This window comes from Pocillopora verrucosa, chromosome 5, assembly GCF_036669915.1.
Source record: "Pocillopora verrucosa isolate sample1 chromosome 5, ASM3666991v2, whole genome shotgun sequence".
Lineage (NCBI taxonomy): Eukaryota > Metazoa > Cnidaria > Anthozoa > Scleractinia > Pocilloporidae > Pocillopora > Pocillopora verrucosa.
Window position 1 is genome coordinate 4,643,178 of NC_089316.1, and position 21,846 is coordinate 4,665,023.

Sequence of the window (21,846 nt, forward strand, 5' to 3'; positions counted from 1 at the left end):
CCAGAAAACTTGCACCATCCTCTCAACCAATCAAATCTAAATTAAAAGCTAGTCGCGAATTGGTCAGTGGCGTTTGCCCGCGCTTCAGGCAATGTACTTTAACCCTTTAACTCCCTGAAGTGATTACCATGTAACTTCTCCCTCTAGTATTCATATATTATACAGCAAACAGGTAATGAGAACACTCAGACTCATCAGGCACAATTTATTTCCTTGATTGAACACCTAATTCTCGTAATCAATTAACAAGGAAATGTGTAGTAGCTAGAGGGGAGAATCGACAATCAGATCTTGGGAGTTAAAGGTTTAATTGTCACCTTTCTCAATCACTAACCGAGTTTTGGTTTCTACGCTGATTGCTCCAGAGTTGTCGACGAATTTTTAAGCGTTGCGCATGGAAAGTTTCCAAAATTAGGGTATAAAATCGTGTCATAGTCAACTGATGCCGAGAAAGAGGCTTACTCTGATATCATTTACGAATAACCTCATTACTAAAAAGGTTCACAGTTTTATTGCTTCCTTTTATTTTTCTTGCTCGACTTTGTTTCAGGCTTGCCAGATTTCTTAGATGCCTTTCTATACAGATAGTACAAAATCACTCCAGCCAGGAGCGGCCAAAATCCTATTTGCAGCAGTAACTTTGGATCGAACAGCGACTTCCTCTTAATGGACATGAGCTCGGTGGTAAAAATAAGTACAGAGTCGGCTATGTGTGAATAAAGCAAAAATAAGAAAATGTTAGGATTTGCTTTTTATTCAGTAACGTAGAATGATATTAATATCATGATTAGCAGAAAGATTTCTTTATAGCCCCATACTATTCTAAAACAAATCAAAGTTGTAGTCCTAAAGACAAAATATTGTTTCTGCCATTATTTTTTTTATCCATAAACTATCTGCATAGTGAAGAATGGGGCTGCGCAGAAATCTTGCTAGGAGAGCAAAAAGGAAAGGCTTCTTAACCATTCCCATTCTGTGTTATAACAAGAAATTTAAAAGAAATTATTTTCCCTATTTGGCTATTACCACATATCCAATAGATATCTTGTTCATGATTGGTCAATGACTCATGCTCAATAAAATAAGTTCTAGCTTGCAACACAGGATTTACATATTGCATGTGCTCAGAATTAAAGACAAACAAAAAATGCTAAGTTCTGAACATTTCAAAAAACTTTAAACTTGGTTGAAATGTCATAATTATTTTATCAAATTGTCATTACAAAGAAAATATGAGCATTTTCCGACTCGTTGGAAATTTCTCATTCTAAGTAATGTGTGACTGAGGGCATACAAAGAGATTTGAAAAATGACTTAAAAATCAAAAATCATACAAACTGCTTTTGCATTTAATGATTAATGGCTGCTTGTGACGTTCTGAAATGTTTTGGTCGTCCAAGTTCAATTAACCCTTTAACTCCCAGAAGGGATTAACATAAAACTTCTCCCTATAATATCCATACATTCTTCAGCAAACAGGTAATGAGAATATTCAAACTTATCAGGTAGAAGCTGTTATCTTGATCTAGCATCAAGTTCTCATAACTAATTTATAAGGAAATGTGTAGCAGCTACAGGGGAGAATTAACGATCAGATCTTGGGAGTTAAAGGGTTAAGTAAACTTCCCAAATATCACTTGTGTAATAAATCAGGACTTGCACTTCCGCTCGTGCCATTTCTGTATTTACAGGCCCCCTTAGTTCCTCCATGGTCATTTTTACAATCAACATTTACTTACGAGGAATAACATTCTGAATTCCACGAGCTCCATACCCTAGGTGAGGAGGGATGATCAATTTTCTTTTTTCACTGAAAAGAGAAAAAGTAGAATCAAGGACTTTTGAAAAATATCAGCCTGAGCACTGCTTCTTTAAACTCATTTGAGGGAACTACAAAAATGATCAACCAAAAGGGGTTTTTGAATTTATTTGTAGAGAATAAACAATGTGAAAAGAAGAATAAGAAAGGCAGTTAAGACAGTAAGGGGCTATGAAGCCCAAAGGGAGTTTTACTTAAAAGTTGCCATGCCAATCTTGTTGTCAGTTATGTTTGCAAATAGCTTATTTCAAATTAATAGAACTTGGAAAATAGTATCAATCCATGGGCACAATTTTTTGCACCCCAACTTGTCGCTTAGAAGTAAAATTTTAAGCTGGTATTTTTTTTTCACTTGAGGAAATCCTGCTAAGCTAAGACCCACTTTAGAAGAAGTCCTTTCCTCAATGGCACTAATTGCTAATGACAAAAACCTGCTCATGATGAAAATATTTGACCTTATTGTTGTTTTTTTATCACATACTGTAGTATGTATAGCACTTGGATGGTATATTTGGACCCAAAATATTGACCAGCTCTCAGTTGGTAGAGCACTGCACCAGTATCACAGAGGTCATGGGTTCAAATCCAGTATGAGCCTGAAATTTTTTTTCAGGTCCTATTTTCAACTACTCATTTCAGTAGAGTTCTTAGCTGCGAGGATCCTTTAATTTCATCTCTTCGCTGCAGTGCAAATATATGAATTTCATATATCTAAAATCATTATACGCATACTGTAATATTTCTAAATCTTACTCTATGCACATTCCTTTTATACCCATCTCCCAACCTGTAAAAAAAAAATTACAGAAATAAGTGAAAAAATTAAGGTGCCAATTACTTGTCAAGTGGTGAACTTTCTGTCACTGCAGTTCACATAAAATCACAATTTGGGAAATCTTAACATCTCTAAAAGGGCTTTAACTGGGAGCTTTTAAAAGAAGTATTACCAACCAGGCAAAAGAAGAACTTGACCAGCTCCCAGTTGGCTTATTAGCTCAGTTGGTAGAGCGCTGCACTGGTATCACAGAGGTCATGGGTTCAAATCCCATACGGGCCTGAATTTTTTTCAGGTCCCATTTTCAACTACTAGTTCAGTGGTGTTCTTAGCTGTGAGGATCTCCTAAATTCATTTCTTCATCGCAGTGTAAATATATGAATTTCAAATATCTAAAATCACTGTACAGTAATTACACTTTGGTTTTTATTTTCAATGATGCTCACTACATCAGATATCACAAAAGGTAACCTCATATAATCAAATTCACTAGAACACTTGACTGAGGACACAGTGGTTCCTTTCTAGTTTAGCCTTTAATGTTTCCTCCTTACAATTTTTATACCTAGCTATGCATGTATACATCACCAACAAAGTGTCACACAGTTGTAAGTAAACCTCTAGTTGCTAAATAATTCACAAATCGTGAGTCAAGAGTATACTTCATTCACATGAAATGAAGAATTGGGATATCTTAGCATCTCTTAAATGATTTTAACTAAGAGCTTTTAAAAAAGAATCAGAAACCAGATAGTAAAAGAAGTCAAAATATTGCAATTAAAAAAATTTTCATTTGACTAAGTATAAGTATTGACAGTAACCAAGTTTAATTTTATGGCTTCACCTCAAGTTTCAATGTGATTGGCCAAGAACAGTTGCTCCATATTCTCAACAAATCAGATTTAAAAATAAAACCAATTGCCTGTCAAATGCTCACTTAGTGTTCTCATGCTTTATGCAATTTAATTGTTGCCAAACTGTGTTCTCATCAGCTCATGATTTTAAAATGTTTTACCTTTTTTGCTCTAGAGAGCACTTGACTGATAACTTTGGCTTAATGGCTTTATGAATCCAAAATTAAATCACCCTGATAGTATAGCAAAATAATCAGAGGTCCTGATGCAAGTTTAACCTTTGATAACCTTCCCATTGCCCAACTGGAAGTCAAGTGGCTCCCTTCCTTTTGCCAGGGATGAGTCGAACATTTGTCCATTCACCAGTGTACCCTAAAAGAGTTCATTCAACAAACTAAGGAAATTCAAACATTTGCAATAGCTACATCTTTAATAAGAATTGAGAACAGGTTTTTACTTTTTTTTGTTGTTTACTTTGTGCTGTTGTTGTTGTTTTTTTTTTTATTTTTTTTTTTGACGGTTTATTTTTGTCTTTTTGTTTAGGCAGTCTAATTTAAAATGATAACAGAAAGCTAAAGGGAGAGGATGCCAAATTCTATTTATTAATGACAGCTTGGCACCCAAGTGGTTAAAACAATTTTGGTTCAAATTTCTGGCTTGAAAAATGTAAGGATGTGAGAACATCCTTTCCTTAGGAATTCACTGTAATGCTTTCAAGTAAGAAGCAAACAACATGAAGTCAAACATGTGCATGCTGTATAGTGAACAGAAACAATGTTGTCATTATCTGCTTTGTCCTCACAGGTAGCAGGCTTTTACTGAAATGGAAAGGTCACATATATAGAATACTTCATGGAAAGTCTGTCCATGTGGCAATTATGCACAAGTTGGAAGTATTAAATATTCAAGGAGTGAGACTTCTTAAAAAACTCAAAATTTCATCTAGATTAATTAGTCTTCATTTTTGCATTCTTTCCTGATTAGTGTGAAAGTTTCTATAATTTAAGAAATTAAATAACTGCATTCTGTGTAAACCCCAGAGGGAATTTAAGTAATGTCTTTAATACCTTGGATTTGATTTTGCCCCCTCACTTAATTATATTTACAATACTCATCTAATTTAACACAATCTACTTGATTATGTCCATTGCCCACCAGTTTCCAAATTTGGCAATAAAATATTTCATTGAAAAGAACACCAAAAGCCATCACAGATCAGAGGATATTCAGATTACTGTGCAGACCATCTCTTCTAATGCTAAAATTATAGTGGCCCAAGCTTTTTTTTGTTTACAACTATTTTGAGAATATTCTTAACAAAATTGTTGTGTCACTCATATTCTACTGAGTTTCAACACCATACTTTGAATGAAAAATCTAGTGAATGTTTTAATGAGACTGTAGGAACTTCCCCTCTCAACTCCATTTCGTTTGTCTTAATTCAACAATATATACACAGTCAGGTATTTGAACTACTCTTCAGAAATGCACAAATCATACTATTTCTCTGATACATATTACAATTAAAATCTTGTGCTTATTAGATTGGTATATGTATGAATACAATTCATTGTTACATTGTATGAGTTACGTTGTATGAATCACATGTGAACCAGTTGAGATCTATGCTTTTAAGTCCTTACAAATTATATTTCATGTAAACTAGAAGATCAAAGCCATGATATTAACCTAATCACTGCTGCCAGGAGACGAGATTTGTAATAAATTATTAATTTCTAGCATCACTTTAGACCACCTGTCGTGACACTCCTTCTCAAATAGCCCAGACTATTATGTAATGTGCATGTATTTGAACAAAAAAAGCAAAAATGTTCTTAGTTATTTAATTTTCCACTTTTTCTCCATGTGGAGCGCTTGAAAAAATATTATTTTAAATATCGATGAAACAAATACCGCGATAAAAGGACAAAAAAAAATATCGCGTGATATTTTAGTATCTTTCGCCTGCGAAGGACTAATCCTCTCGTTCACATTTACCACAGAAGTGTTATCAACTGGCATACACAATACATATCAACAGTTTAATCGATATTTCAACAACCTTTAGCTTACCCACTTTTGGCTGACAAACGAATATCGATTTTTTTTCAGTATAACATATTTTGCCATAAAGTTCACCCAAACTCCTCCCGTACGTACCGTACGTATGCAAAATTAAAAACATAAGCTTCTAATTTTCTCGACTGCATAACAAAATCCGCGCGGGTAGGTTATCGCGACAAATTTCATGAATTTTCCCTCAAATAATATCGATTTCACAGACTTAATAAATGCTCGCTTTTTTTTTTCGAAGAAAGATAAAATCCAAATTCAAAATTGCAGAAATTAGCACCCGATCGATCACAAAGAAACTAATTTAAGCGCAAGAAGCTTGTCTGAGATTTCAATCTCTTCACATACCTCAACATTAGTTTATAGATCCTTCTTCTTTTTAGCTCCAGCAGCATACCCACATGAAAAAAAAAAGTACCACAGAACAACAATCTTAAGTTGTTCCTCATTGGAGATCATCATCCAATTTACGCGATCTTTGAGTGTAATAAAATGTCGGCTGTAATCTAATCGTGGCAAGCGGAGGCAGGCGCAACTCTTCTTGCACTTCGAGAAAGCCTGGGAATGAACCTCAACTCAATATGGCGGACGAAGAGAGCCCAGAAGAATCGGAGAAAAAGATTGACTCTGTATCGCATCCAGAAGTGATGGTTCTCTTTGGTGAAAAAATATGGGGAACATAGTGGAAGATCCACTCCTTATATATATATAATTTTATATGCCTTTTAATAAACTTTCAGCTGTAGTTGTCATCCAAAATGCGACAGTGCACACTTAAAGAAGGTAATACAAAGACAAATCTCACTTAAACTCTCCAGGGAAGGAGGTCTGCATATTGTCTCTTGGTAAGTGGATAAGGAATCAAATGATGTCAAATTTACATAGTATGGTTTTACATAGTTTTATATTTCTGATTGATGTAATCAGATGGCCCCTATACACTGTACTTGCAAAATCAGCATATCAGTCCACTGCATTGTGAGATTGATACATATTTATGTTTTCAGCCATGAAAATTTAATACTGAATCAAACAATATAACCTGATATTCATTTATTCGACCATTAGCTGACCATTAAGGACCTGTCTTCTCATTAGCTTTCTGCATGAAAACTTGTCAACATTCATAGTACAACACTCAAGGTGGTAGAGGGTTAGATATTAACTTTAACTGTTCAACTTATACACAAATCTAATACGTCAATAGAGATGATGGAATTGAAATGCTTACTATCAAATAGCATAACAGCTGATCAGTAACAAAGTAGACCTTTAAGGGAATAATTAATGAGTATTGAAATACTCCAATGACAGCAAGCTATAATCCACCAATAATTACAAACCAAGGTGCTACAAATAGTGACATATCAACTTTCGACCTCAACACCTGATGAAGGTGTTGATGGATTAAATGAATATTGATCTATCAATTAGCCTGACTCTGACATCATGAGACAAACAGTTTAATGTTTGTTTACTAATACACAAATCATAATGTAATATGATTTTGTAATTAAAAACTAATAGGAAGTACATTTGGAAAATCTATTGGTTGTCATTTGAAGGACAGAAGCTAACAGAGAATCATCAACCTCTCACATAGTAAGTCAACAGTAGATGTAGTTAATATGTAGTATTAAACAGTATAATAGTTTGACCCTTTTACCCCTTAGACTGACCAACATCTAATTTCTCCTTTCAGTATCATCCCTGAATCAAACATTAAGGTCATGAGAATTAAATAATGATCAACAAATACCAGAGCTCTTGATTGTTAAGCAAAATCTCCATATCAGCACCGTAGGAAATGTATAAAAAACAGCATGGAGAATATGCACACTGATCTTTGGGTGTAAAGGGTTAATGATCTGGGTGAGGGGTTCCTCTGCCTTTTTACCTTCCACTTTTCTTATTTTTAAGTTACAGCCATTGAATATATGGTGGTAAGGTGGTGACAACTTTGCTTTCCATAGTTTCTTGTCTTTGCGCCCATTTTGTTATTAACTTCCTTTGATAACTGCAAGGTGATTTTTAATGATAAATAATAGATCTTATATTCATCTGAAAGTGTTAGACTCCTTATAAAAATTAATGTACTTCTTTTCTTTGCAGAAGTCTGTAAGGAAAATGAAACTCACAAGATTCTACCTGAGGCAAAACATAGAACCCTTGGGCAGTGTATGCATATGCATTGGTAGTCTCCCAGTTGGCCTTGACACAAGCAAATACAAAATTTTGATTGGCAACATTCTAGGAGAAAGTAAGTTCTGTTTTGTTTGTTTTTTAGATGCTTCTAAACAAGTATCTTTGTTTTACGAGGGGCTAATGTACGTTTCCTGAGTCCTCGTTCCCCTGACCATCTGCCTTGTCCATTCAGCTATTTAAGAGTGACAGAGACCCTGGTAACAAGATTGACGACACCTTGGCGACCTAATATTTTACGCATTAAAATACTCAAAGGGAGGCTTTTGGCTGTTCTCATATTTTTTCTTGTAATTGTTTTGTAGCCATGGAATTTTGTGAGGTGAAAAGTGTGTTTTCAAGTTGTGGTGAGTTACTAGTAATCCTAGAGCTCAGTTCATGTATCTAATACACATTATTATACTACTGGCAGTGCCCATGGGAAATATTAAGCGAATTCTGTGTTCTTTCTGTAGAGCATTTCCTAGAAGTACTTTAAAAAACAGATGAACTGAAAAAGACTGACTGGAATCAAGATTTCTGTTTCTTGGATATCGGTATTCTCTTCCTACAGTTAAGGAGTTATGCCTATTTTGATTTTTTTGTTATTCCCTATAGCCTGGACTGTTCCCCCCTGAAAGCCAACCCCTTCTAGTACTGGTAAACTCCAAAAGTGGTGGCGGTCAGGGGGCAGACATGTTCACAGCTTTCCAGAGACTGCTCAACCCTAATCAAGTGTACAGCCTCTTAGAGGGAGGCCCACTATCAGGGTATGTTAAACTCGCTCCCCTCCATATCGAGACGAATTCCCACCCGAATTTGTTGAGGTTACATGGAAGTTGTTTACTTAGTAAGAACTATTTCCTTAGACTCTTGTGTCCACGAGAATTGACCGAGGCCGAGCTAATCAAGCCATAGTGCAGATATGGGTGGGTTCAGAATCTTTCCAGTGCAGATTGCACCCTTTAAAGGGCGATACCCATATTTACATGAGATAACCCAATGTCTCCCCCCAAGCCTCGCTTTCAAGATGGAACAAGCAAGGAAGTGGTAAAGATTGATGTAAAATTTTTAGTCCAAAAAAGGCATGGGGGTTAGTTTTCCTTATATGACGTTGTCCTGCAGAAGAGCGATTTATATTTTGTCGTATAGGTTGCTTCCCAAATTAATCATTTACAGCTATTCTATACTTAAAACTCTAAGCCTTGTCTTCTTCTGTCAGCTTTGTCCCATCGTCTTTAGATCGCTGAATATCTTAAATATGAATCGATTTGTATCTTTGTTTCAGAGTTTATGCTTTCAGATCTATTTCTGATTTTCGTGTCTTGATCTGTGGTGGTGATGGCACAGTTGGCTGGGTGCTGTCATGTTTGGATGATGTTGTTCAAGAGATGAAGTGTAAGCTACCTGCATCGGCAGTTCTTCCTCTTGGCATTGGTAAGTGGATTTTTTCCAAAGTATTCGTGTTCCCCACGATTTAGAGCAAATTTATTTCCAGAGTCAAAAGTACCTTTGTACGTTTTGTTTTTCTGCGATATGTCATAGATTTCAAGACTCGTTCAACAAACTTGGTCAATGGGATGGAAATCTGAAACTAATCATGACTTAGTCATTCGTGTTTTCTAGGCGATATAGACCCTGGAAAGTCATGCAGATTTTCCCTTTTTAGGCCTGAAAAGTTCGTAGTATTTGAAAGTAAATCAAGTAGTATTGATTACTGAAAGTCTGGAACTCTATACGGTAATTATATGAGCATTTTCAAGTTACAATTGTAGCGTATTTTGAAAAGCTGCCGTTCGGGTGGTATAGCAAAGTGAAAAGAAAATGGGTGGGAAATTGAACGAGACTCTCATATGAATGAATCTCTCTCGTGATTTCTATAGTAACAAGAGAATTAGTGGCAAATTGAATGAGATTCCCAGCTTATATGTATTCATCTCTCTCGTGATTTCCATAGTAGCTAGAAAATGAGTGGGAGATTGAACGAGATTCTCAACTTACAGGTAATGATCTCTCTCGTGTTCTCCATTGGGGAGGTGGTTACTCTGGTGGCGAGAGTCCTGTATCGCTTCTCATGGCCGTTGATCAGGCACACGAAGTGTTTCTTGATAGATGGTGTGTCATGTTTGATTCAGCGGACACTAACGACAGTGCGCTTGGCTCGATGGGAGGAAGAGAAGACAATCCTAGTATTTTTACCATGAATAATTACTTTGGGAGCGGAATTGGAGCTGAGCTTTGTTTAGATTTTCATCTAAGGAGGAAGCACCTGATAAATTCCATAGCAGGTGAGAATACAAAGGATTCAATTTACAGGTTACAAAATTAGTCGTAGTGCCTTCGATCGAAGAAAAAGAGTGTTGATTGCGAAAGCCATTGGATGGTAAAAATCTTTCCCTCTTTTTTTTTTTGGTTTCTTTTTGTTTCAGGCTTCATAACAAAGGAGTTTACTTTAGAGCAGGTATAAAGAAAATGGTCAAAGGCTACTCGCGGACATTTACTCAAGAGGTCGAAATAGAGGTGATTAATCTGTAGAACGATGGTATTGAATGGCTGATCACAATAAAAGGGGTGTACTGCTGACTATAACACCTCTTATTGCCTTTTGTTTACCCTGCAAGCGGGCTCATGTTTGGGTTTCACCATACAGCCGCCTATTTTACCATCGACAGCTGCTTATGGAAAAAGGTTATTGAAACCCCTGTATCAGAATTAACTTTCTTAGCATCGAGTGTTGGTCCAAATCATCATCGTCTGTCATTTGTATTCAACTCTTAATGATTGCATGCGTATCAGTTGCACAATTTTTTATTTCATGCTCCAATCACACCTGAGCGTTTTGTTTTGGCGTTTTGCGGTGCTTGTTTGCCTTTTGTCCTCTTTAACTTTCTAGGGACCAGTATCTTATTTACTTCCTTTTCGCTGTAGACTGATGGCAAAAAACTTGACTTACCAACACTAGAAGGAATTGTAATTCTGAACATAGGCAGGTAAGTAAAAGCTGGAAATTGAGGTCAATCAAATTAATTCGAATTAACTTTGCAGTGGTTAGATTTTCAATTTAATTGCAAGAAAATCGCTGCACATCGGCTTCAACAAGTAATTTTAAGCTGCACAGTTTTTATGCCCGGTGAAAGTATGATTCGTGTAGGTCAACATTATTTGTTTCATATAATTATGATCTGATTCCCTTACGGGAACGAACAACCTTTTAAAATTTGTCTCACTCACATCACGTGGCTTCGCAGCAGTCCCCAACTATTATCTGGGAGGCCCGGGTTCGATTCTAGTCAAAGTCTGAATTTTTAAGGCTTCTTTTCTGAGATTACTTTGATAGCAGCTGACCTGCGATTATCAATTCATTACTTGTAAAGTCCTTTATTCTTTTGTATAAATTTTGCGCTTTAACTTTTTTTTTAAATTTGTTTTTAGCCAGTTGGGGAGCAGGCACAGTTGCATGGGGACCAGACAAAGAAGATGTATGTAGTACTTCATGAATTTAGTGGTGATATCTGCTCATATTCTTAGCACCAAACAAGTGATAAAATAACCATGACATGTTGTCCCTAGAAGATGAGGTCTGGAAAAGACTCAAAGATTCAGCGCATTAGCTATAAAGAAGCCAATAAGTGCGAAGAGTAGAATTGTCCGAACCGCCAATAGCGCGGGAAGTAGCAAATGACCAAACCACCGTTGGTTTTAGTTTTGCCCGTGATTGGTTCAGAGAGTGGCTTGAATTATCTGAACCAATCGCAAAGCGAAGTTAAACGAAATAAATGCAATCCCGGATTCCTTTTCCACACACAATTGAAATTGCTTGAATCTTTTTGCAGGGTCATTCCCCAGCTTGTCACTGTGACGGTCTTGTCGAGGTGGTTGGACTTCAGGGAGTAATGCACCTAGTGAGTCAGAATCACCACCATCTTTACCCTTCACACCCTAGCATCAGCAGGCATATGCACCATACTGTTCTTTCCAATCTGCTCCGCGTATTTTTTTCTACTAACTGCCACTATTTTTGTATTCTGCCTTTTCCTTTCCTCTTAAGTATTTGCATAGGAAACGTTTTTATTTAGCAATAAAAATGGTGCCTTAGTTCTTAATTAAGACGAATTCTTTATTAAAAGGGTCAGATTCAAAGTGGAATCAGGACTGGTATTCGGCTTGCACAGGGAGCCCAGGTATAGATGTCTGGTTGTAATACAGTAAATAACATAATGAAGCCATAAGTTGATTATCCTCGTACTATTCTCTTGTTATTTCTGTTTTTCACGTTACTATGTTCCCACCAGTGGCGTAGCGTCATTTTTTCTGCATATTTACTTTATAAAATCAGTTGATAAAAGAAACTATCTTGTAATACCACCCCTTCCCTCTCCCCCCCCCTCCCCCCCACACCGACGCAGAACCACAATTTCTTTAGAAATTTACCCACCTCGTTCATCCGCTTCAATGCTTTTTTTTTAATTGATGACAATTATTTTTACTTCATTACAGATCAACATCAAATTAAAATCAGAGATGCCCGTACAAATAGATGGTGAACCTTGGATGCAGCCTCCTGGTAATGTGATTGTACGGCCCATACTAACACAGGCATTTACAGAAAACTGTGTAACGACGCTGTAAAATATTACCGTTTGGGGAAAATGAAAGGCTTGTGATTGGACTCGCATATCTCAGTGTTAAAAATGCACCTAGAACATTTCGAAAAATCAATTTAGTTCTATCTTTTTAACTGAGAAACTTTTTATTATTTTTTTTTTGTCAACATTTGCATCCAAGAATTCAATAAAACGTTTATAACCGGACGACTTTGGTTCAGAAGTCTTTGGAGAATTAAGAAAATTTCGCTAGAACCCAAACGGCCATCGAACACTTCTAGAAATTTCATCGTAAGTTCACTTATTTTTTTCTTTAGGCGCTGATGCTATCGAAGAGGAAGGTTAAAGTAAAAAACAAAAGAAGACCCACAAGTTCGTCTCGCCCTCCTGCAAGCCCCAGCGCAACAAGAACTATTTTTTATGATGATTAAACACTTACCCCGGGCTTATGGCAGCTTAATTAGAAACCATACTGGATTTTTTTTCCAGCTCTAATTTATACTTAACTTGGTAATCTTGTAAAGTTTCATCCAGTTAAGTATTGCTTTAGCCGAGAAAATGTAATTCGAAATTGTAAAGGAAATTACGCTTTGGGTATACGCTGTATTGTAAACAGTGCAGACTAAAATTCCATCTTTATAGTGCGTTAAATTGAACCAATTGTGAAACTCTACCAGCACGAAATGCATGCTGGTTGAGAAATCACACGAACATCACGTGCTCGTCATATAGGCTGAAACAAGGAGAGCGGCTCAGTCCTCACCATTCGAACCTCTTCAGTATACATTACCATTCGTGCTATTGGAGTCAATTTCTATCACCGGCCATGATTTGTTTATCGAAGTGGTATAAAATGATTCTGGACAAGTCTCGGCCACATTCTGTCTTTCCCCGTTTCGCCCGTAAATGCGCAAAGGCGTTGTAGTCGACGCTACGCGCTAACGAACCAAACTCGTAACCTGGTGTTCCATAGTCGTATGTAGGAAAAAGGGGTGGCGCGAGATTTCTAAACGAATCACAGTTTATTGAAGATTTCATGCTTAAGAAAAAAGTGAGAAGAATACGATTAACTAACGCAATTTCAGATAGGAATGAAAACACTTGAGAGCCGACGATACGCGTACCCTGGTGTTCCACAATCATATATCAAAGGTGCGAACTAAAATGTTGAAATCTCTGTCTCGAGGTGGAGTTCAAAGCTTAGCTTGGCCCGTCAATGGAGTTTTTACAGAAGACACCGGTGAATTTGAAGATAATATAAGTTCGAGTATAATTCAAATGAATGTTGTATTTGTAATTATGAATGTTAATTTTTTAATAGAATATTTTGTGAAGTTAACCTGATATAATGTATATACCTCTAGTTGTAATTTTAGTCTTTTTCAAATAACAAAATCTCTTGTACTTGAATTTATATGTAAGGTGTTTCTTTCTGTATGTTTTTGTATTTCTTCTTTTCTTTTTTCTTATGTAATTTTATAACGCCTTTAGTTAAAGTCTTGTCCTGCCTAGATTAGAATTGTAGCTATTTGCAGGACATGAAGTTTTGTAAACTTTATATTTCTTTAAATAAATACGTTGTTGTTGTTGTTGTAATTATATGTAAAAAGTGGTTTAACTGCAGAAGTATTCATTAACAAGCTAATATGCATGAACGCCTTCTATTGATTTACCTTTTCTCCATATGTTTCATTTTATAAAATGATCAGTTCATGTAGATGTGTTCTGAGTGAATTAAATTTGTGAGAAAACTTCTTTTTTGTTTGTTTTTTTTGTCGTTAAAGGCATAGCTGGTGATAGGCCCGCGGTAAGAGGAGAGAAGAGTAAAAGAGAGCGAGAAAAAATCGGCGAGGTTCTGGGAAGGCATGTCACCTTCCTTCATTCTAATAAGATTTTTCTCTCACTTACCCCACGTTTATGCTCGTCCTCACTGTGTAAAGCTTCCAGAGGCAAGGTTAGCTGTGAAGCATGAGGAAGAGTGTAGAATGGAAGGGAAGATTTTCCGGTTTGCTTCTAGTGAGTTGTACAGACGTTAAGTTAGTTAAGTTAAGTTAGTTTTACTCAGGTTTTTGGCTCGATTTACTCAGGTTTAGCTGAAGGTCTCTTTCAAATTTGGTCATAACTAACTGTGTAGCTCTACATGTTACAGCTTTGAGTCCTTCACTAGAAAATTTTATAATTTTATAAGTTTTGGAGTGTAAATTCTAGTCCCCTAGTAAATTGAACTGCACTGGCAAATTATTGAATTTCTTAAGTTATCTCTGCGGTCGACAAGAAGGAAATATCACAAGCAGTCACTAAGGACTAAAATTCATGACGAGTCAACACCCTAAAAGGCAGAACAAAGGGTGGTGCGAGATTTCTAAACCAATCACAGTGCAGTAAAGATTTGATATCTGAGAGTTTTCGAAATACTAACCCGTCACTTGCACCCACCCTTGGGGGAAGTCTTTGGATAGAAAATGTAAAACTTAAAAATGTTTCCTAACCTACCGGAAATATATATCGGTTACCCCTTATTTTACATCGGGGGTAACCAAAAACCCGCGTCAAGGAGATACATTATGGTGTCAAAAGAAAACAGCTCAGTTTTTGGGAAAAATTCAAACTGAATAATTCATTAAAACAAAAAGTTCAACATTATGAGAGATACAGAAAGCAATTTTGTATCAGTTTACTTGTCTCAGGTCATTGTGGTACATAATCCACACTGTGGATGAACCTGTAGCATGACTTAGATACCTTTATAGAGTAAATTGAGAACGGACTCATGTGTAAGGTCTTAAAAGTGTTTTATTGAAGTCTTCGTTAACGTTTTACAGTAAATCTTGAACCCCTGTTCGTAACTCTGTGTTAATTCCCTCAAAAAGCCACTCACACATTCAAGTTATTCTTACTGTAGAAGCCATGTTGAAGATCACGTTTGAAGAAAGATATAAATAAAATACCACATACTACAATGAATTAGAATTCTCGTTGTGAGTTAAATAAAATCTAGAAATGGGCTACAAAATTAGACTTAAAAACACTACTAAATATCTTAGTTAGTGGTATTTAGGACCCTTTTCCTTTTTTCCTTTTTTTGATTTTCAGGCTAATGTGAATAACAATGACGAATTATGTAAAGAAGCACGCTTCAGCCATGACAGAGGTCACTAATGACTATAATTCTCGCAAACGAACTATAAAAGCCCCAGGACATGACCTATTTAAATCATTTTCATTCTACAAAATCTCTAACAAACGAATTCTGACCGAGTCTATTTTCCTCTAACAATTCTAAACTTAGTCTGCATGCAAAGCACTTGCAAGCTTGTTGTGGAAGTGAACTATTCAGATTGTTGTCGTACCTCTTAATATCCTATTTTAAGGAATTTGCGTTCATAAAGAACGTAGTAACATAGCGAAAATAGACGTCACTCTACCTTTTAGCTATCATTATGCTCTCATACGAGTTATAAAAATACTAGAAATGAGCTACTTAGGTCATTCAATATATTGTCAAATCTCTAATGCATGACGTCTTATCCAGTAACTGTTTCTCTTTTTTTCTGTGACATTTTTACCTTTTTTTTTCAACTAGAGATACTAAGGAAATTAAGCAACTCGACACGTACTCTGAATACTCGCTGGACGAGTTGTGGTAATGTTCTAACTATTCAGATTATTGTTGTACCGCCTAATGTCTACTAACTGTGGAAATCTTAACCGCAAGTCTAAGTTCTTTGATATAATATCCAAGCCAAAATTACCGCCACTTTAACTCCTTATGACTTTAATGCTCGCGGATGAGTTCTAACATGTTAAGAAATGAACTATTTAGTTTACCAGCGTATCATCAAATATCTATTAAGTGGACGTGTTCGACCCATGCATTTGTCTAAGTTTTTCTTGTCAAATTTCAGATGATTTTTCGTGTTTAAACAAAACCTAGAAATGAGCTATCTAAATAGTTGTTATACAGATAAATCTCTAATAATTCTTATTCAAGCCCCTTAGTGTTCTATTATTATCACATTATTAGCTCTTTTCTATATGAGGAACTCTAAAAGAAAGTTCTTCAGGGACATCAAATCCCCTCTAAACTAAGAGTAAACTCCGAATAAACCCAACAATTTCCATGGAAATTAACTTACACACTTACTTTTAAAACCAGAGGCATTCCTAATCAAAACATTTACTCAGCTATATTGTAATTAATGATGGAAAGATCAACATGTAGAATAGAATATCTTATCACACTAGGAGCATAGCCAGCTTTTCGAATTGTCGTGGGCCTATACCCTAGGAAAGTTCAATTTTTGTTTCAAAATTTGCACGAGTGATGTGATAAAAGTTAAGAGGTACAGGACTCTAGGCTGATACACCCCTGATATTGTTGTGTTCCTTCTTGAGCCATCCGACTTAACTGCGGTGTAGCAATCATGGTCTTTAGAAATACGCTAAAACTAACAGGCTAAAAGTGTCCGGTAGATGTACATGTTACAAAAAGAAACAAACAAGCAAACCAAAAACGGTCAAAACGAAACAAAAGGAAGATGGACTGATAGATAGAGTGCAAGGTATACAATGATTAGCTCGGACAACAAATTTGCTAAGTATTGTAAACATTAGATCAAAGAAAAAGAAATTACAAGTCCACTCAGATATAGCGAAATATGTTCTACTTAAACTATACCTATTTAGCACACAATGATAACTTTAGACAACAAAGTTATTGAGTATTGTTAACATTAAATCTAAGAAAAAGAAATTACACGCCCACTCAGATATAGCTCAATATGTTCTACTTAAACTATACCTATTTACCACACAATGATAACTTCAGACAACAAAGTTATTGAGTATTGTTAACATTAAATCTAAGAAAAAGAAATTACACGCCCACTCAGATATAGCTCAATATGTTCTACTTCAACTATACCTTGTTACCATACAATGATAAGTTCAGACAACAATGCTACTGAGTATTGTTAACATTAAATCTAAGAAAAAGAAATTACACGCCCACTCAGATATAGCGCAATATGTTCCACTCCAACTATATCTTGTTACCATACAATGATAAGTTCAGAAAGCAAAGTTACTGAGTATTGAGTATTGAAATTAAAGACTAAGATGTTACCATAGACAGTATGTATTGATTACTAGAATCATTTTTCTCCATTTCCTTGAAATTGTTTAGTTTTTCTCTAGCCCTCGCGGTATCTATACTAATGGCAATGTTTTTGGCTCTTGGAAACTGTCAGAGGCAAAGGAAAAAAGCACGCTTATCAATGAACGCAAAATTTACTTATCGATTAGTTGTTTGTTTGATCTACGGACCCGAAATTCAGTCAGTCAAGCGTTGAATGTTTGCATGTCTGTATTGAAGTGTTTTGCAGCCATAATCTGATTCAGTTAGTTATAACCATGCCCACTGGCCAGGTGGAGAGTCCAGCAGACAGTCGGGCAGACAATCAGCCCATCTGTCAGTCAGCCAGTGGTCATAGCTCAGGTAGTCAATTCAATTTGACGGCTTACCGGCCAGTTGCACAGATAGTCAGGTGACCAGACTGTCAATCAGGAAGCTGGTCAGTGCATTAAGGACAGAAGGCAAATTTGAATATACAAGCATAACCAAAGAGAGCACTCGTCAGTGCAGCGTATTAGCCACCCAGAAGTTTTTTTTTTCAAGTTATACTTTTTCAAATCATAATCAACCAGAGAAAAAATTGATTAGTTTGAAAATGTTTTGGTAGCCTTACTGCCACCAATGAATGGGCTGCCTGAAAAAAATTGCAAGTGGCTTTGAAAGAGACGAGCAGTATATTATAGCTACAACAAACCAGACTTCATCTCCTTCATCTCTTTCATCTCCAATAACTTCAACCATTACAGTTGCAGTGAAATCTCTAATTTGAAACTGGTTTGAGTTAGCCAAGGAGTAAAACAATTTAGGATAGAGTTACGCTTTGTGAATGGCATCAAAAAAGTCACTTTTGATTCAGAATATAGATCGGGTTCAACAAACTGATAGTTTAAGTAATCATGAGTCAACTATACATGCATACACACCGTAACGCATCGAAGATTTTCACTCTAAATCTCAAATATTACACTTATTCTGATTGGATACATGTAACAAAAAACTACCTTCTTTAGAGGGATTTGTTTTCCGTACCCCTTTAGTCAGCGGTATTCAGTATTAAAGCAGACGTTATAAGCATTTACCTTGAAAGTACTAAAGCGGCCTGGTATCAAACACGTCTTCTTCCCCTGGACGGAACACGAAAAGAGATAGAAATGCAACGCGCTCATTTTTTCTCAAGTGATGCAGTACTAAATTGCACAAGTACAGAAAACAGAGCTGCCACTTATTACAGCTCATTTAATTTTGCTTGCTTGTGTTGAAGTGTTTTGAAACCTGAGGTACACAACATCAAAGTCACTATTTCCATTCAATGAGTTGTGGTAAATGGCGGTTCTGTTTTCTGTATCTGGGCAAATTATTACTGTATCACTTAAAAAACAAACAAACAAACATGTAAAACGGCTCAATAAATTCATAAATGTAGGATTTTAGTATTGTATAAAAAGTTATGGCTCTTCGTTACGAGGAGGTATAATAATACTCAAGTGGTGTGTTTTTTTCCTCAATGTAATCAACTCCCGATGTGAATCGCAACCTTTCGACAGAGCACTTCAAGTGATCTTCAGTCAATTGAGTGGACTGATTATGCGTCACCTTATATAGCATGTGTGGACCAATCTGAGTTTATCTCTTCTGATTTATGAAAAATGTTACCTTCCTCTACGACATCCATGTCAGGCTCATGCATCTGCTCTTCTTCTTCAGCTTTTCTAGCTTCTTTAAAAAAAATATTTATTTGATTCAATGTAAGTTAGTATACAGTCATTAAATTTTGTTTTTGTACTTAGGAATTAAAATCATAAATGTTTCACCAATTTCAACACTAGAATTTTTCCAGTGACTACCAAGGGAAAACAGATGTGTTAATTACTCATAAAATGCCTTACTCTCTTGAGTGACCAATCAAAAACCATTATCTCCTTTACCTTTGTTACTGGGTACTGAAATCTCTTCAATTTCCACCTGCTCCTCAGATTCAACAGCTGTGTGAAATCAGATTCATTGTTAAAATCCATAAGGTTAGACAACGCAGCCCATTGCCCGCTATCAAGTCAGAAAATTAGCCTTGTTGCTACTTACACCGTACGCTGGAATAAATGAGACCCATGTGGGACAAATGTTCAGTTCCTAAAAAGCAATTGATTGTTTTTACCTTCCTCAGTTGTCTTTTTAGGTTCATGCTTACTTCCTCCTTCTTCACCTGCACACAAATATCAAAGATATCTTGACATTATAGAAAGTAAAGTATTGTGCTCACTGAAATCCGCAACAATCGCCTCATTCTTCAACTATTATCAGAAGCTATAAGTAACACTGAAGATGATTGTCCATCATTAAAAAGGTTCTTGTAAGTAGCTTAACCTTCGATCACTTCTGATAATTTTTTTAAAACCTTTCATAGGGTTAATTGCAATTGGAACTAGTAGTTCCTTAAAACTGGGCGATTCTCAACATCAAAACCTTCTGTTAGTGTGTAGAGACACTCCTACTTACAGAAAATGTCAACTATTACGTTCTCTTTGTGTTCTTCGTCGATACTGGCTCTCGCGATGATGAACAGTGATTGCATTAAAGAATAACATCCATTTAAATAAACCGCGAGTTATTCCGGAAAGGCTCAAACGTTAATAACGCAAATATGTCTTGAGTCTTTGACAACAGCAAACTTTCCGACAGGACCTTTTTGAATGCATAGACCCGTTAGGTTTAGTAACTGAGGAAGGGTTTTGTGCCTTACGGGAAATAGTGGCCAAAAAGCTGCTCTCGTTAATTTTTTCATGAGACAGACTTAGAATCTGTGATTTGATTGGTGATTTCGTGTTAATTTGATAACCCTAATCTTATTGGTTTGACATACAAAACCATGCAATCAAGTATACCAAGTGCGCCAGCTTGTTAGCACCAGCCACCTTTCGCTGTTTTGTAGAGTTATGACATTTCTTTAAAAAAAATTAAAATTGAAAAGGTGTTTACCTTCCACAGTCTTTGCAGAGGCTGGTTTGATGTCGAAATCATCCTCATAATCTGTTTTAAGGAACAAGTAGAGTAAAACATGACATAATGCTCATGGTTCATGTTTTATTCTGAGATAAATTTCTTTACAAATGTATTTTGCGTACGTTAGATTTTCATATATTTATTCAAGTATTCACTGATTGATCAAATATCACTGAGTTACAAAGCTCAAATTTAAATCTGCAAGTTAATTCGTGCGCATGAAAATGGTAGCCGGAATAATACCTCTGCCAAAGACAGTCGCTTAAGACGCATTACCTTTCTTCATTTTGGCGATTCTTATGATCGGTTGTAAGGTGCAATATGCAGTTGAAGTCACTTTGTATAACTGTGATTTTTGCAGTACTTCTTTTGTAAATAGAGCGGTTGTCTATGCCTTCTTTTGATATTTCTTTCATAAATAATTTTTACCTGAGGAAGATGGATTCGCATCCCCCTCACAGGCCTGTTCAATCTCTGCCAACAGAGAAAAGAGTTATCTTTAAGTTATTTTTCATATAATATAACTGAAAACTGGAAACAAAGAATAATCATTGTCAATATATACGTATCATTCATTTACTACAACCACATCATATGGGGGACGATGGTATCTTCCTTCCATACTGGAATACTATAACTTTGGCACATTACAGTTTACTAATGTAAAGGAATGGTGATATCATGAGTGGAGGTGTTAAAAGTGCATAAGGCAATTTATCACCAGAATATCTGGAGGTAACTTATCAATCAAAATTAATCCAACCTAATTTCATTACATTTGTGTCATACGAGAAACCCTTCCTTGATCTCTCCTTTCTCGAAGTGCACCTACAGCAACTATCAGAGCAGAAAAAGAATACTGTGGTTTCTAGGCATCTTATTTGAAAGAGCTCATATTTGATAGATTAATTGATTAGACTATACATACCTGGCAAGAGAGTTGAATTGCAAAGTCGACTACAACATTGTCTTTGGCATAAAAAATTCTACACTTATTTACAGACCTGGTTGGGGAGCAGGCAATTCAGGGGCTTCCACTTCTGGGATTTCTATCTGTGCCATTAACTGCATTTCAATCTGTTCTCCTAGGGGGGAGAAAAATGAAAAAAAAGGAATTAAGTACAGAAAAGAGAAAGGAAAGAAAAGTATCGCACATAGAACCCTACAGAGGTGTAGAGGAGATACGTGATTAGATTGAGAAGCACTATATTTTTTACCCTCCTCGACGTTAGCATGGTCATCCCCATTTCCAATCTGTCCCTGCTGATCATTTTCTGCTTCTTTGATATAAAAAGGAACACCAATAAAAAATTAATGGTCAATTTATCCAAAGGGAAAAAAAACGCTCAGACAAACAATTCAGAATGGATCGTCATCTAATAATTTCAGACAGAAGTATAGCGATTCAT

General features: G+C 36.0%; 1 protein-coding gene and 1 long non-coding RNA gene across 5 annotated transcripts; one reads left to right on the top strand and one right to left on the bottom strand.

The window, feature by feature from the left end:
- Positions 1-488: 488 nt before the first annotated feature.
- On the bottom strand, positions 489-6,023 carry LOC136281062 (uncharacterized). 2 transcript variants are annotated; one of them, XR_010717559.1, is made up of 5 exons: positions 5,870-6,023; positions 3,610-3,820; positions 2,573-2,606; positions 1,740-1,810; positions 489-706 (listed from the first exon to the last, which is right to left on the bottom strand). It is a non-coding gene; the product is annotated as an uncharacterized lncRNA (long non-coding RNA). The 2 variants fall into 2 exon arrangements; XR_010717558.1 differs by having other exon boundaries at positions 2,573-3,820.
- Positions 6,024-6,114: 91 nt separating this feature from the next.
- On the top strand, positions 6,115-10,679 carry LOC136281203 (diacylglycerol kinase theta-like). 3 transcript variants are annotated; one of them, XR_010717579.1, is made up of 8 exons: positions 6,115-6,366; positions 7,049-7,123; positions 7,634-7,781; positions 8,029-8,472; positions 8,991-9,139; positions 9,706-9,990; positions 10,132-10,222; positions 10,631-10,679. XR_010717579.1 is itself a non-coding variant. In XM_066167473.1 (7 exons), the coding sequence occupies exons 4-7, from the start codon at positions 8,399-8,401 to the stop codon at positions 10,167-10,169; spliced, it is 546 nt and encodes a 181-aa protein (XP_066023570.1). In that variant the 5' UTR covers positions 6,115-6,366; positions 7,049-7,123; positions 7,634-7,781; positions 8,029-8,398; the 3' UTR covers positions 10,170-10,298. The 3 variants fall into 3 exon arrangements, 1 of the variants encoding a protein (XP_066023570.1); XM_066167473.1 differs by lacking the exon at positions 10,631-10,679 and having other exon boundaries at positions 10,132-10,298; XR_010717580.1 differs by lacking the exons at positions 6,115-6,366; positions 7,049-7,123 and having other exon boundaries at positions 7,758-8,472.
- The last annotated feature ends 11,167 nt before the right edge of the window (positions 10,680-21,846 follow it).